We start from the raw sequence: 17,831 nt of genomic DNA, 5'->3' as shown, positions 1-17,831 counted from the left end.
TGGGCCAGTTGGTTTAGTTTAGTTCTGCCCAGTGAAAGGAAGAAGAGTAGTTGCTTGTTTCAGCAGATCCTAGAGCAGGAACCACTGTAGAGCTGAAAGAAAACAGCGCAGCCGCAAGGTGAACGTGGAGTTTTACAGCGAGCTGCGGAGTCAGTCCAGCCGACACTGGCAAGATGTCCTGACACTGCAAGACGCACAGAGCCGGTCTGGAGAGTCACACGTAAAATGCCCAAAGCAATCTTTTACTTCCTGTGTCTATTAAAGAGAGGTTAGAGATGATGCTGTCAATAACGAGTTTAGTGTTAGTAGTAGTCGTTTAGTCCTGTCCAACTCGTTGCAACCCTACGGACTGTAGCTCACCAGGCTCCTCTGTCCATAGGATTCTCCAGGCAAGAATACTGGAGTGGGTTGCCATTTCCTTCTCCAAATAGAGAGTTTAATCTGCTTTAAAAGGGGCCTGGTCCCATAGAGCCCGTGGACTAACCCCCACCAGGGATCCACGCCTCGCTGAGTCACCCTGTCTGAACTGTACGTTGCCATCTAGTGGCCACTCAACAAGGTCATCTGCAGACAGCTCCTTTCAGTGAAGCTTTGCTTCACAAAGATGTGAAGCAACAGGCTTGGCCTGAGACTTCGAAAAGCAGCCACATCATTCAGCCCATTTCCCCCAGCTTTCCTGTGTACCACATACAAGAATGAGGCAGTCACAGGGTGACAGTGCCGTGCTGCTAAGGGGCATCATATGCCAGAAGAAAATATGCACATTTTGTGGAATCACTGCTTATTTGAACTGTGCTGCTGAAACATAGTCAGAAGTAACAAGAATGAGGATAATCTTCAAAGGTTATACACTCAAAGGTAGTTCTCTTCTATTACCCAGGAACAGCCTTCATCCCTTCACTCAGCCCAGAGGTATTTTTCCAGCCCATCATCAGTTCTATAGTTAGCTACAAGGCTAACATACTTTTTTGGTTTTGTTTTATTTAGCTTAAATACTCTATAAGCTTAATTCATCAGAGGTAACCTTAAACCCCCATGCTGGAACAAGACAAAAAATAAAACAGTCAATTAAAACAAGAGCTGGGAATTTCCTGGCAGTCCAGTGGTTAGTACTCTGTTTCACTGCCTGGGGTATGGGTTCAATCCCTGGTCAGGGAACTAATACCCCACAAGTCACATGGCAGGGCCAAAATAAGAGCTGTGCCTTCTTTAAGAACCATCGCAGGAGCGTGGAGATAAATGTTCCCTTCCCTACCAGCTGCCGTCGCTTCTTCCAAGAATCACGAAATACAGCCCTGGAGAGGCCAAGCATGCAGCTCCTCCAGACAGCGTCCAGGAGACTGATTTCTGGGTGCCCCATATTCCATCGCTTCAACCTTCTTGGTTTTAGGGACACTACCAGAGACATCCAGGAAGTGGCAGATTCAAAACTCCCTGGTTCTAAAACCCCTGGGCTTCCTATTTCTAGCATGCACCCACAGTACAGTAACTTCAAAAAAAAAGTCTCTTTTTTACACTTTAATTTCCTCTTGAGTCCAGAAAGTTCACTTGACAGGTTTAATAAACCCAAAATGAGAAAAAAGGAAGAAATTCCAAATAGAAGACAAAATAGATCATTCAAAAGATGGATTATTTTCCATCTTTAGAAGACATAAAAGACTGGCCTCTGAGCTTTCTTATTTATTGGGTGCAAATGCCTTATAATACAAGTAGCATAAACAGAAGTGACCTTATTACTTTTGGATGTTTTGGCTGAACACTGCTTCCGAGCTCCTACCTCAAATGGACTTTGTCTTGTTCCTGGCTTTTGTTTCCCCAGGACCTAGAATTCCGTGCTTGGCACATCACTGCCACTCAAATATTTGCTGAACAAATGATAGATTTAGGGAGGCACGAGGGAGAGGGGGGTGGAAATTCATAAAACTTGAAATTGTACTATTTTTGAACTACAAAGAACCTTAGAGGTTATTGTAAGTAATCATCTTCACCTCACTGATGAGGAAACTTACTCTCAGAGTTTCACATCACAAAAAGGAAGAAGATTCCTCTTTTTTTTTGCAGTGAATCAGGTTTGTTACTACACATTAAATCTCAAGGACTGAGTGGCAGCACTCTCTGGGAATCCACCTGCACCACTTGTGTCACACAAAGCATCAAGCAGAGTTCCCAACAAAGCGCTTGTGGAGCACCCCCTACCCCGAGAGCATACACGCACGGCTTCTTTCAGGAAACCGCAAAGTTCAGTTCCCAGACAACGTGATCCTCAAAACATGAGCAAGGCCTTGCACTGGGTAATATTCTTCTGTAAAGGCAAACGTAAAAACAAACCTAGAACTACATAAAAATGGGAAATTATACCCTAAGACAAATGAAAATGTGCCTGAAAAAATGCTGATGATACCTCCTCTAAAGCCTTGAATAAAATCTTGATTTAACCTTGCATTCGTCATTACAAGGGTACTTAAAAAGGAGCAGCCATCCTGTGTTCTATCCGGAAAGCAACAGAAAGAGGCAGCGAGGAAAACGATACAAGAGTTAGTAGGCTTAACATCATGAGGAGATATTTCTCAACAGGACGAACACAATCCTATGAGATCCCAGAGACTTAACCCCAAAATTCTAGAGCATGCTGAGCAAAGTGTATTTGCAAAAGGGTGATTTGACTTTTACCTAAAATGCATGTGTCATCAGATAATAGTTGTTAGAGGAAGAATGTGACCGAAGAATCAGAAGTCCTAGGTTTTCTTCCTACCCCTAATCCCATCACAAAGCACATACCCCTTTGAAACCTCTGTCTCCTCATTTGTAAAATGGACAGGATGACGTCTGATCTGTCAAGGTAGGTGTGAGGATCAAATAAGAGAACAGTGAAAAGGCCTCATAAAAGTGTACTAAAGCACAGTGAAAATAAAGTACTGTTACCAACGACAAAGGGACAATGATATTAAAAGTTGACAAATTTCTAAATTATTTAAATAAAACCAGTAAGCCACTCAATTCCAATTTTAATACAAGTCTATTATTCCTACTTAAAGTAAAAAGAAAAAGCCATTCCAAGTACTTTAGATCAGTTATTCAATACTATCCCAAGAATTAGCACTTCCTCTTTTAATATCATTTCATCATTCACCTCATTTGTATCTTTCAGTGGATAAAATGACAATTTATGTTTTCCTGAGTGAAACTCTTAGCAAACACACACACACAGACATACATGCATGTAAGCACAAAGGGAATACATAAAACCACTGATTTTTTCCTCAACTCTGCACCAAGTAACATCAACAGAATCTTTATTATTATTAATTTTTAATCACTAGAGTAATGAAATTTTAAATTTTCACAAAGCTATGTGAGAATATATTGAATAAAAGATAAATATCTTCACTTGTAAGTTACACTTCACTCAACTGTTCTCACTAACTATAAACCAGATGCTAACACTATGATTTTAAACCTATGCTGTCGAACATGGTAGCCACTAAACATACACAGCAACTGGGCACCTGAAATGCAGCTAATGAAGACTGAGATGTATCATAAATGTAAAATATACACCAGATTTCGAAGATTCAATATGAAAAAAAAAGTAAAATCGCTCAGTGATTTTTAAAATATTGATTAATGTTAGGATGATAGTATTTTGGATATTCTGGGTTAAGTAAAATACATTAAAATAAATTTTACCTGTTTCTTTTTCCTTTTTTTAATGTGGCTATTAGAAAATTTTAAATTATATAATGTGGCTCACATATATGAGAAAAGGATGATCCATTTCTATTGAGCTGCTCTAGAAGAATACTAAAATAAACAGTGTACATTATATAAAAACTTCAATTGCTAAAATTTATCCATAATAGCCCTCTCCTCCACATATGAAAATGGGGCTTGGCCTTCATACCTGTAACCACAGATGAAGCCTGCCCAGACCCCCAAGGGGTCACCCAACCCAGATGAGGTACCAGAGGGAGGCCATCAGCCAGGGGAGAGCAAGGACCCCCACTCCCATCCCCATCCCAGGGCAGCCTCAGGACTTACTGTAGAGAAGTCATTCCTTTTAACCATTCCTGTAGAGTAAAATAACCCATATTTTGTGCATCCAATTTCCAAGCTAGGACAAGCATAACTACCTGTTTAAAACAAAACAAAGCAGAAAGACCAATCAAATCAGGAGAATAGATCTCAGCAATTAAATACATTAACATCACACCAAATGTTCACAGTAGTTTAGTCACTGAAATATGAACAGGGTAACTCGAAAATGAGTTTTAATTTGGCAAACATCTAGAAGTTTGATAATTCAGTCTGCTGATAAGGGTTTGGATAAACATGACCTCTGTTGATGCCTGATGGTGAAAGTATAAAGGGATTACCTCTCCAAAGGCTGGCTCTGCAGTATCAAAACTGGAACCAGCAGTTCCACTTATGGAAGTTATCTCATAGATACACCTACACATGTACACAAAGCTGAACAGGCATCAAGACTTCCTACAGGACCATTTGTAGTAGTAAAAGACTGAGAACCACCAAATACCTGCTAGTAAGGGACGACTTAATACACCTTTGCTAAACACATTCTATACAAAGGAAAACGATGTCACTATTGAGACAAATGAAGTGGAGCCATCAACACAAATATGGAACAGTTTCCAAGACTTGAGTGAAAATGAAGAGAGACGCGCAGAACAGAGTGTTAAAACCCAACAGGTAGGTGGTGGGACAGACAGTGGACATATCTGTAAATTCAACTCTAAAGGGGGGGAGATGATTTTAATGTAGCCCAACATTCCCTGGTGGCTCAGATGGTAAAGCACCTGCCTGCAACGCGGGAGACCTGGGTTCGACTCCTGGGTCAGGAAGATCCTGGCGAAGGAAATGGCAATCCACTCCAGCACTCTTGCCTGGAAAATCCCATGGACGGAGGGGCCTGATAGGCTACAGTCCATGGGGTCACAAAGAGTCGGACACGACTGAGCGACTTCACTTTCACTTTCTTTCACTTTCCCAACACTACACGTCTATGGCGCTGTGCCTGCAACAAGCACAGGCTGAACAGATTGCCACTCAGTCACTTCTCAGTGGGCACCATCCTTGCCTTTAGTGGGTCTTCTGAAACTCTGCTGATGTGAGCAACTGTGACAACTGGTTTGTGGCACTGCTCATCACTTTTTCACTTAGATGTTTTAGAAAAAAGGGTGGCACCAAGATAGTTATGGAGAGTTTAATAAATACCTGAAGGTATAAAAGACAAAATTACATTTTGAAGATGCCTCCAGCTGCAAGCTCTTTGGGGTTCTTACACAAGGACAGAGCTGAGGCCTTCTAGATTAGGGAGAGAGGAGGAAGCCCTCCTACCTCATCTACCTCAAGACCCAAGGCAAGATGAGGAGTAACTTAAAAACAAAGCATGCCATTCCTGGCGAGGTGACGAAGCAGGATGGGGCCTTCCTAGGACCAGCCTGCCACTCTGCAAGGCTGGCAATCTCTGGATAGTCACTCATACAGAAGGGAACTCGAGTTCTCAACTGGAGAGCACACATACCCTGAACGGCTGTATGTCTATTTGTTGTAATAAAAAAAAAGGGCAATGGGAAGAAAATACATGTTCCTATAATACAGTTGGCTGGGGACAAGCAAACGTGGCATTTGGCTGGTAATCTCATTTCTTTACACCAGAAGAACTGCCCCACACCATTAAACTACAATCTGGGTCAGATGGTGCCCAACTGGGTCAGATGATGGTGATAATGAGAGGAAATCAGGGTGATATAACATAAAAAAATGAGGCAAGCCAAGACATGGAAGCAACCTAAATGTCCACAAACAAGGGAATGGACAAAGAAGACGTGGTACATATACACTTTCTAATTCAAACCTGATATGTTCTCAAACAGTATCTATACTCAATCTTCTATTAGAAAGATTAACTATTCTGCATAAACACTTGATAAGTTAAAAAAAAACAAAACAGTTATGGCAAAGGAACACACACACACAGTATGCATGTAATGAGGCCAAACAGCCAAAGCAGTTGTCACAATGGGAATTTCTTTACACAAAACAGACCTCTCCCTAGGACAGCCAAGAAGAAGCTAACTAAAGAACTTCATCGTTACCTTAGTAAATGAAAGCTGACCTGAATTTTACAAGCCTGCTTAAATTTCATAAGCTATAAATATCAGGCAAGGGGAGGATTTTAAATACTTAGAAGTGCTCACTTATCAATATAGATAAGCCTTTAAAAAAAACTATTTCAGTGTTTGTTTTTCAAACAATTTCTAAAACTGGGATGCATCCATACCTGATGGCTTATCAGATTTACTTAACATTTTTCCCTTTAAGTGATGAATAAAATAATAAAATTTCTATTAGTGGCATCTTAAATTGAAATACAATAATAAATACTTTGGAATAATAGTCTGAATTGGGTCTTTTAGTCTTCTATGTGATTCAACATTTCAAGATTATTTCTATTCCTACAGAAATGGAGAACCAAAGACTCATCATTACCAAAAAAGATAATAATAGCAACTATTTTTTTACTGAGTTCTGGTATTTGGGGGCTTCCCAGGTGGTGCCATTGGTAAAAGAATCCACCTGCTAACGCAGGAGATCAGGGTTTGATCCCTGGGTTGGGAAGATCCTCTAGAGTAGGAAATGGCAACCCACTCCAGTATTCTTGTCTGGAAAATTCCATGGACACAGGAGCCTGGCGGGCTACAGTCCAATGGGGCCACAAAAAGTCGGACACGATTAAGCGACTGACACACACACTCACTGGTATCTGGGGGTGAGGAACTTTAAAGAGCTGGGCCTTGCTAGTTTTTTGCTTAGAAACAGCTGCAGCACTCCTCCCACCCAATAGGCCTTTCTCCCCTGAGAGCAGATGCCCACTTAATCCCTCTGACACCTGCGGCCTGACACCTCCCAATCTCCCCACCATCAGGCCCTGCTGCCCACCCCCCAGATACATGCTGACTGCCGTTCCCTGGGTAGAAACTTGGGACTCTTCTGAGCCAGCTCACTCTCGCCCCTCTTATACTACCCTCCAGAAAACACTTGGCAACCTTAGCTCATTCCCTGTCAGAAAACTTCCTTCTTGAAGTCAGTGAAATGTTCTTTTCTGTCTATGTTCTTTTCTGGCTATGGACCAGATTAAGCACAACACTACTGACCCAGCTGTCCCCAAACCTTTGCACCAATCTGAATAATGTATCAAGACATCTGAACTAGAAAGATGGCTTAAAACTCAACATTCATGGTATCCAGTCCCATCATTCCATGACAAACAGATGAGGGAAAAGATGACAGATTTTACTTCCTTAGGCTCCAAAATCACTGTGGACAGTGACTGCAGCCATGAAACTAAGACGCTTGCTCACAGGACGGAAAGCTATGACGAACCTAGACAGCATATTAAAAAGCAGATATCACTTTGCTAACAAAGTTCTGAACAGACAAAGCTATGGTTTTTCCAGTAGTCACATATGGATATGAGTTGGACCATAAAGAAGGCTGAGCACCAAAGAATTGATGCCTTCGAATTGTGGTGCTGGAGAAGACTCTTGAGAGTCCCTTGAACTACAAGATCAAACCAATCAATCCTAAAGGAAATCAACCCTGAATATTCATTGGAAGGACTGAAGCTCCAAAACTTTGGCCACCTAATGCAGAGCCCACTTACTGGAAAAGACCCTGATGCTAGGAAAAACTGACAGCAAAAGGAGAAGAGGGCAGCAGAGGATGTGATGGTTAGACAGCATCATCAACCCGACAGACACAAATCTGAGCAAACTCCAGGCGATAGTGAAGGACAGGGAAGCCTGGCATGCTGCAGTCCATGGTGTCGCAAAGAGCTGGACATGACTTAGCAACTGAACAACAACTTGAACTAGATCACATTCAAATTAAAAATACAAGGCAAAAATCAGTCCAAAGGCTCTTTAGAAAATTTAAAGTGTTACTGGGAGGAAGTGGGGAAGATATAAGGCATAGAAATGGTAACAAAAAATGTTTAATAAAATTTCTTTGTGAAATCTCCAGGAGCATGACCTATCAGCATGGGCACCAGGTTATCTCACCAATACTCTGATGAAAGGGATGATCCCTTGGGAGCTCTACCAGTGTATAAATTCATTGAGGATGTAAGAAGTATTTGTTAAACTGGGGGCTGTAATATTAAACTGTACAGCTAATGAGCCAGGGCATTTATATACTTTTTCATTTTACAGTAAGACAGATGTGGGAATAGGAAAAATATTCAATAATAACATGATGATAAGAATTAGGCAAAAATAATTAAGCATGTAAAAAACTTCTAATTGAATTTTTTAGGGGAAATACTTAGGGCTTTTACACTAAAAATCAATCACTTTCCAAGCTAAATTCAACTGGAAGTGAAAGCTGTGAAAAATCCTTGATAATTACAACCTATTCAAAACTCTTATAAATAATTAATTATTCAAAGTCCTGGACAAACTCTACATTAGGCTGGAACAACCTCAGAGGAGGACAAACAGACACAGTGCCACCAGTCCCCAGTTATCTGTCATCGGAGGTCCACACGCGCACTCCACTTTTTAAACGTCTAGTTCAGTTACTTGATCAGTGAAATTAAGAAATTAAATGAGAAAAAAAATGACTAACTGTAGTTATACCATATCAACTGCAAAAAAAGTTCTGCTTTACAAACCAATTCAGAATGGAACTTATTTCTTAGATTGCCTCATAAAAACTAACATATCCTTCTTCTTTACTGTTGCATTATTTGTTGAGAGACAAAATCAGATCAACTGATTTGCCCAAATTAGTAAGTTAGACTTACATTTTCTGGCTCGACACCAATGTCTTCACAGAATTTCTCCATGCCCTCAGGACCTACAACATCATCAGTACCTGTGATGAAATGCAATTTATATAAAGTAAATCTAACCATGTACAGATACTATTACTACTACTGTAGCATTATACTGTTAAAATACTTATTATTAAGATCAAATAACACCTAAAGACCATAAACTCTTTCTGAAGGAAGAAATTACCAAGTGTAAGTTGAAAAATATTCTAGAATTTAAGTTCTATCTTTAAAGGATTCTGCTTTGCACAATCATTTACATCAATTTATGGCCAAGTCCTTCAACCTACAAATAGATGTACATATAATTGATATCTAAAGATAAGGTTATAGGTATTCAATTTCTATTCTTTAAAGTAGCTTATAAATCTCTATTCTTATTTTGATAATAATTTCAACACATAAAATAAATTTTGGAAACACAGTAAAAAACCACCTAATATTCTTTATAAAATTAACTGGGAAGTAATATAATTGTCTCTTTTACACAGAAAAAAAAAAATCAAGCAGTCTTTTTGTTCTACACAAGGCAATAGCCCTTTTTTCACACTCCATGTTAGCTCTCTCTCTTCCTGAAAGAAATGTCCACACATCCCAGCTCTATTGCATCCCCACTCATTCTTCAACCACAGCAACTGTTTTCTGTTCCTCTCCCTCCATGGAAACTCCCCTTGCCAAGGCCACCCATCAGCTCTAATTACCACATCCAATAGACACAGTCCGTCTCTGTTTTATGTGGCTTCCCTGGAGTAGCTGGGATTATCCTTCCGTAGTGTCTCAACCCGGGTCACCACCTGAAACAGAAGGCCTCATCCCGCAGCACCCTTCTCCTACATTCTCAAGAGTCAATCAGTGATCCAGTGTGCTGCCAATTTTACTTTCCAAATATTTCTTAACTGCTGACTTATCATGCAGACGTCACTCTCTCACTTAGATGACCACAGCAGTACCCTCGGGGTCTCCCTATTTCCAGAGCCTCACCCTGCTCTGACTCACCCTGCACACAGCCACCTGGAGGGTCCACCTCAAACATAAACTCCATCCTAGCTTAAAATCCTTTGATTTTAAACTCCCTGCTATCTATGGATGAAGTCCAAAGTCTCTGGCATATCAAATAAGGTTATGATCTATAGCCACCCTTCCTCTTCAGCCTCGTAACTTTCCACCTTCAAATCAAGTTTCCCGGAAATAAAAGAATCAAATAAATATTGCTGAATGAATAAAAATTAGGATCCAGAAATACCGACCCACGGTTTGCTCCGCACACACACCCTGACATGTGGCACTACTGCATGGTACTACACGGGGTACTACTCGTGGGGCCTCAGTCCATCTCCCTCTCCCCTCTTCTCATGTGAGCTCCTTCCATCTTGAAGATGGGAACCATACAGGCAGTCTTCCCAACTTCCCCACCCCCGCCAATGGAGGCCAGGCCAGGCAGTCCCCATGCAATGCTAGGAATGCTGTACCCACATTTGCATCAAGTCCCAGCTCATTTACCTTCCCTTCTAAATTCCAACAGAGTAAGAGCTATTAATTCTTCTTATAATCTCAACCTACTACCCTGGCATGAAGTAGTTGCTCCATAAATTTTATTGAATGAATGGATGGATATCAGAATACAAAAATCATTCTACAATCTTCCATAGCCTTCAGATGTACCAAGCTGCCAAGATCAGCAGAATCCATCTAAATGCCTTTGTTATTCAAATATTATCAACTGGGCACATCCTGGAGCTATCACTGTAGAAGTAGCTGATGAGGAATAATACATGGTCCCTGCCCACCAAGATTGGAAATAAAGCACAAGAGTAATTTCAATACAAAGTAATAACTAGATCAAAGTATAAGGTGGTTGGTCTCAACAAAGCGTGACAATTAAATCCACCTTGCATGCTTATCGGTCAGTCCTGTGTCACTTTTCTCTCTTCTAGTCCTTGGCTTCTCTTAAAATCCAAACTCAGGCTCTTCCACATAATCTAGCCAGAGCAAATACTTTTTCTGCCTGCTTTATTTTCCTCTTAATCACAAATGTGTTATTTTATCACAAATAATTTCGTTTCACATAATTCAAATCTGTTACCTTTTTTGGGACTTTTTTCTTTTTCTCCTTTTGTTTTACATGTTTTTCAATGTATCCTTAATTTTGTCTTATTACAGGAAAATCAAATAAGACTTTACTTAATTTTTAATTTAGTTTTTTGGGCAACATTAATACATACAATGATATGAAATTTCAATTAAAAGTAAAACTGAAAATAAAAGTGCTAAAAAAGCAAAAGTTTTCCTTCTAACCTTTCCCTACACCCCAGAAGAATTTCTTTAAAAATCCTTCCTCAAATGAGCTATTTTATAGAATTTTAGCCACAGTAAATATATACATATTTATTTCTACAAGTTTTTCAGGCATTTCTCTTTGGCCTCCAGGTGCCCAACAATCATTTCATCTTCAATGAATGATTGTTTTTGCCTCCTCCTTCCCTGTATTTATGCCCCTTCTTTCTCTTATCTAACAAGATTAGCTAATAATCTCCCAAAACAATGGCAAATAAGAAAGAGTGAGAATGGGCACCCTCTCCTCAGTCTTGACTCAAGTGGGAGTACAGCTGGCATTTTACCATTTGGGTCTGTGTGTGCACATGGGCTTCCTAGGTGTCCCAGTGGTAAAGAATCTGCCTGCCAAGGCAGAAGACCCGGCTTCAATCCCTGGCTTGGGAAGACCCCCTGGAGGAGGAAATGGCAACTCACTCCAGTATCTTTGCCTGAAAAATCCCATGAACAGAGGAGCCTGGTGGGCAACAGTCCATGAGGTCACAAAGAGTCAGACACAACTGAGTGACTATACCACGTATATATGCATGTGTGTGCATATACCTACATGTGCACACTCATGTATATTATACAAATGATACATGAATACATTCATATGGTGAAACGTTCAAACAGAGAAGTCCAAGTGAAGTAAAGAGAAAGCTTGCCTTCCTCTTCTCCTTACCAGGCAGGCATGTATACTCTTGGGCCACTTTGCTATGTATTTGTGTATGTGCAAATATATAGTGAGATGTGGTTCTGAACTTGTTTATCTACACACATGGTTCAGACCGTATCCTGCTTTATTTTACCATCTGGTAATATTCCTGTGTAAACACCCAGCTGATATTCTGTACACTACTCCACTGTAGGTCACTGTGTGTGTGAATTCCATGTTTCGTAGTCCCTACCCTCATTCCACTACCGTTAAGTATTTGAGCTATGAGATTAAAGAGCAATGGTATCCGATGGAAGTATCCATCTATTTCTAGCCTGCTAAGAGGTTCCGTTTGTAGGAACAGATGCGTTTTTAGTATCTACTGACAGGACTCACTGGAAGGTGGTTACACAAAGCTGAGGGGAAAAAAGGCACTTCACAATCTTAAAAAATTTTTGTCTTTGGTTTCTATACTTTGTGATCTAAAAAAAAAACCTCTTTCTCTGCTACCTATTCCTGAGCCTGGCAAGCCACCTGCCCTTCCCCTGCCTGGGCACAGGGCCTGGGGGTCTCCCAGCTGGCTGTTCCATTCATACCCTCTCCAACCCCACCTCCCCTCCCTGTCAATGCTCATCACAGTGATGGCGCTTCTCCATTTGTCTGTTTACCACACAACAAAATGAGCTCAAGCACAGCACTTTGACCATCCACACGCACTCCATAGCCTGGCATGCAGCAGGCCCTCAAAGGTTTGCTGAGGTACCCTGGGCAGTGGTGACATTAAGTTTCCTATGCTTTTTTCTTTTTTTTCACATTTTATGCAATGCCATATGCATCTGTGTATTTTATAAAAAACAAGGTTTTAACAGCATGGTTTGCAATGGCATGACTCATATTACTTTAATATTTTATCCTAAAAAAATTAAAACAGAGCTTATCAGTCAACATTACTTAAAGGCTACCCATAATCCTGTTATCTCCAATAACTTTTCCTTTTTTCTCATTATCATTCCCATGCACACATTTCGATCTATTTGTAATCACACTGTTCATTGGGCTTATGGGTGTACTGACACTATCATTTATCTGTAGAATTGAGCAATCTTAATCTAACAAAAGGGCTTCCCAGGTGGCTCAGCGGTAAAGAATCCTCCTGCAATGCAGGAGACACAGGTTCAGTCCCTGGGTTGGGAAGATCCCCTGGAGAAGGAAATGGCAACACATTTCAGTATTCTTGCCTGGGAAATCCCATGGACAGAGAAGCCTGGCGGGGAATAGTTCATGGGATCACAAAAGAATCAGACATGACTTAGCGAATAAACAACAATCTAACAAACAGGCCACTCGCTAACACAAAGTAGATTAAAAGTAGGTTTGAGGGAGATGGTTTAAAAGCTATGGAATGCCGCAGTGATATGATACTAGAGGTCATTTAGAAGGTAGATATACTGACAATAATCTAGAAAACAGCAGTCCTCCCACTTTCACTGCTATTTTAAGTAGGGGCTCCTACCTAAATATATTTAACCTTTTCATGACGGCCCAAGACCATCATAGCAGTTTCCATAATCGCACCACGCTGCATCACTGGGGCGAAAGGGGCCGCTCTGTCTCCTTCACCCACAGCCCACTGCTCCTGACCCCCAGCCCCACTCTGCTAAACCAAAACACAGCTCTGCTACAGGACCTAATTCAAAGTAGAGATGAAGAGCCTACAATCAGGACTTGCAGAACTTTTACAACTCACATGTGTGAGCTTCAGTGTGACTTAAATGTTGGCACTTGGGTACCTGCTCTCACCTCTTATTCTTAGATATATTTCAGAGGGTGAAAGCTATTAGATAAATTATTTATGTATAGCTGGTTATTTTAATGAAAAAGAAATGAGATTCCAGCTTCAGACAGAGGTCTAAACAAGACACTCCCCCAATCTTGCCCTCAGCAACACTTTCTAAAGTCAGAGGACTAGAGTACCACAGCACCAAAGTGAGTAAACCTATAACCACAGAGAACAGGACAAGAGCCCCAGTTGAGGGAGTTTCATTTATCAAATCTCTGAGAATCAGAAACTGAGTTGACAGGAATTTTAAAAGCCAAGAGGCTGTATCCTAAGAGGTGCAAAGGAGGGCTAGGCTCAGGCTACGGGAGGGCGGAGGGCAGAGGTCAGGGCAAGAGGTGGAGCTGAGAGCTCTGGGAAGAACGAAGGTCCATCTGTGTCATGGGACTGCACGGCCAAGGTCCCCTACCGCCCTCCACTCCACTCTGTTCAGTGTAGGGGTCAACCCACAGCAGGTGGCTATCTCCCAGGGACACAATCATCCCACAGGGGAGGGCCCTCATCCAGGCACTGGGGCCCGCACCTCACTCTCTGTTCCCAGACTGGCCCGGAGCACAGCCTGTCAACCTTCCTGGGGCCCCTCACCATGTGCTTTTCCTGAACAATACTGATCTACAGTTTTTATTCATGTGGTTGGGATATTACAAAATGAAAGCAGGTACCAGGTGGAGATTTAGTTATTCCCAATTTCAAGCCATTTTTCCTGATGAGATACAAAAGAAAAGGGAGGGGGGTATAAAAATAGGGAGCCATACCACAGAAACTTCTTGCAGTAATGAACCCCACAACGAATCACCTGGCAGGGGTCTCAAGGAACCTAAAGAATGTAGCTTAATCTTTATCCCAAATGTCACCTTTTTGAACCAGAGAAGAGCAATCAAGAAGGAAAAACTGTACTGTTTCCTTTTAAAGGAAAACAGAAGTGTGGCTTTTACTATGGAAAAATTTATATTTGCTTATAAAGGACATAACAGTATCAAAATGGCTGTGCGATGGTGGTGGGATTAAGTGTACTTTTTCTGTTTAAACTTTCCTTCTTATAATACATGTCATAAAAATAAATGTGAACCAATATAAGAAAGCAAGAGATTTTCGTAATCAAAGTGACAGGAACACGAGAAAATGCTCCATCACTCAGACCCAAGTACTGAACACCTGGAAACGTGCCGACTACTTTGACTAGGAACAAAGTGTCTTCAAGAGAGTCATGCTTTCAAGATGTAAACATGAAAAACAGATAAATTCTAATACCATGTGTGTTTACACAATGTGTCCATCCCTGCAAATAAAACCCAGCTCAAATTAGTTCAAGTGATGAAAGAGAATTCACTAGAAAGACACTGGGGTAGCTCACAAAAATCCAAAAGACTACAGGAAATCAGGGTCACATCCTTTCAAGTCTACCACAAGAAAAGAAAGACGCTCTTCTTCCAGTTTCAATCGGAAAACCCCAGGACATTTTCTCTGATGGTCCTGATCTGGGTTACCTGCCAGCCCCAGGAACAATCTTTGTGGCCAAAGAGGGCAAGACTTTTATCAGAAAAACGTGGGGTAGGAGGAAAACACTGGCCTCAGGAAGAATTCTCATTCTGATACCCAAGAAAAGGACATCAAAACCAGTTATGAGCAATGTCCTTCCTGTAAGAGTACAAAGAAGGTTATTAAGCTAATTAATCTAAGAGATGTACCATTTGCTTGTCAAACGGAAAAGCGGAGAAAAACACTCCAGGCAAAGGGACCACTGTGAGTTAGCTGTCTTTTCTCCCGCAGGTAGTAGGGGTTTTTAAGTGGGGTTAAGGGTGTAACAGATCGTTAGGGAATGACATGTGTGATCTGCTCATTTTTTTTTTTTCTTCAAATTATAGACAACAGGCAACACATAGACCCTGATTGGGAGTAGAGACATATTGAGTAAATCGGTTTGAAGATCATTGAACTGTCAGGTGGATACGTTATGATAGAAATCTGATGCGGAAGAGGAACGGTAAAATAGCCTTCAGTTCAAACTTGCCTGAAAGTTTTTTTTTTCCCCTTTTTTACACCATACACAGCCAAACAAACAAACAAACCTTTTATTTCAATATTATTCAACCAGTTACAATAAACTGCAAAAATGGGATTGTTTTTAAGATATTTTAAATGACAAAACCAACACTGTCTGCCAAATGATCTTTCAAAATAGAGACACGATGTAAGAAATCCACTGCACCGCATAAAGGTTCAAAGCAACAAAGCCTATTTTAACTTGGATGCATGAACCATGCAGCCACCCCTTACCAGCATTTTCAACAGGTTTCCTAGCAATCCAGAGTACTTCTCCCAAGTACACTTCATCTTTTCAGTTCCCTTCTAGTGTTCTGAATTCTTTGGCTTAGCTGCTGGCTATAAATAGAACCTTTGGTGATTTGTTTCAACTGTGCTCCCTCTCGAAAACAGGAAGACACACATACACACAGACACACACACACCAAATTCGAAAAGTACTCATTTTTCAATTCTTTAGTTTCCTCTAAAGTACTCTGTATTTTTATGAGGCTCAGCCTTAGGTGATATGATTACCTACCTGCATATTCATAGAACCATTCTAAGCACCTCTTACTTGAAAAGGCTTCTTCTTCAGTCTTTATTCTAGTTGAATCATATTTTCTATACATGCTAGAAATTGAGAAAGGAGTTTTAGAAGTTATTTTAAGATACTGAGTTTTTTAAGGAACAGTTTTTATTCTTTTACCCAATAGATACCTAGTTAATAGGTATTTCACATACATTTAGAATATTCCACTTCTTGCATCTGGAAGCTTCACCTTTATAGTTTTAAACACAGTCATACCTAGTATAGAATTAAATGGTAAGCTCTTAATATACGTTTTTCTCTGATGAACAAATAGCTAGTAAAAACTGAACAGAACAAGTATCTGATATACACCTTTCTACCTCTCCAGCCAGAACCAACTATAGAACAATAGTGAGATGTAGCAAGAAATGTCACTGGTGTTTTCTTCAACTGAAGACCCTAGAATTCAATCGTGTTCCTGAATTAAGTTCTCCTGATGCCCATGTCATCTGAGTCAGGCTGGGCACAGGGCACGGTCTAAGGAAGAACCTGGCAATAGGAGAGACCTCCAAGGAACTTATTAAGCAAATGAAAAGAAACATCAAATTATGAACAAGCCTCCAGGGGAAAAAAAACCTCAGGAAAAAGAAATACAGAGAAATCCTGGCTCCTGCCCTTCTCCTGGCGTGTCCCATGTGGAACCAGTGCGTAAGCTGGAGAACTGAGTCAGCAAGCACAGGGCCTCCTCCTGCACTGCTGTGACCCTCGTCAGGAATTCCTTATCTCATGATGACATGGGGCTGAGGAGCAAGACATTCCCTACTTGGGGAGGGGAAAAGAAGCAGTATCATTACAAATAGTGATTTCAACAGAAAAGTTATAAGTTTTATCCCTTATTTATAATGAACATTTATGAATACAGCTTTTATTTACATAACATATAGTATTACACAGAATTCTTTTGAAGTGAGCATTTATTCATGATCGAGACTTTCACCAGGATATCTGTATATACTGCTAATTAGAGATTCTGGGTTTTCATACCAAAAAAACCCCCAAATATGTTATAGGGTATTAAGATACTGAAACCACAAACCACTAGTTTTGTATTTCCTCTATAAAAAGCAGCCATACCACCTGGAAACAAAGGTGGATACCGGCCAGGGGTTCAAAAAGATTTGCTCTAGTCCTGGGTTTGGACATTTCTATCTCAGCTCAAAGTCTGTAACTGGTCAATTAACTGGAGATCTATATAAGACTGTAATGTCTGAATTACTTGATAATATTCTACCTAAAAAAGGACACTGGAATAACACTCAGAAAAAAATAAATAATACATGTTACTACATGGAAGAATCTCAAAAAAACTATGCTAAGTTTAAAAAAAGAAAAAAGGGGCATTTCACACAAAGGTTCATTTATGTGAAATGTTCAGAAAAGGCAAATATGAAGACACAGAAAGTGAATTTGTGGTTCCCTGGGGCTGGGAATAAGGACAGACTGACTGTAAGTGGGCATCAAGGATCTAACTGGGGTGAGAGAAATCTTCTAAAACTGGTTTTAGTGATGGTTGCAAAATTCTAACTTAAATTAGTAAAATTACTAAGTTGTACACTTA

General features: G+C 40.5%; 1 protein-coding gene across 5 annotated transcripts in view; it reads right to left on the bottom strand.

Annotated features, from left to right (window-relative positions):
• Positions 1-17,831, bottom strand: part of DCUN1D4 (defective in cullin neddylation 1 domain containing 4) — an 82,046-nt gene that overhangs the window by 20,341 nt on the left and 43,874 nt on the right. For all 5 annotated transcript variants that reach the window (XM_061420134.1, XM_061420136.1, XM_061420135.1 and 2 more), the window contains 3 exons: positions 16,223-16,314; positions 8,825-8,895; positions 4,039-4,130 (listed from right to left, as the gene is read on the bottom strand). In XM_061420134.1, coding sequence (XP_061276118.1) covers positions 4,039-4,130; positions 8,825-8,895; positions 16,223-16,314 — 255 coding nt within the window. The remainder of the gene's footprint in view (positions 1-4,038; positions 4,131-8,824; positions 8,896-16,222; positions 16,315-17,831) is intronic.

The sequence above is a fragment of the Bos javanicus genome, chromosome 6 (assembly GCF_032452875.1).
Source record: "Bos javanicus breed banteng chromosome 6, ARS-OSU_banteng_1.0, whole genome shotgun sequence".
In the NCBI taxonomy this organism is placed as follows: Eukaryota; Metazoa; Chordata; class Mammalia; order Artiodactyla; family Bovidae; genus Bos; species Bos javanicus.
This window is presented reverse-complemented; position numbering and strand designations above follow the sequence as displayed.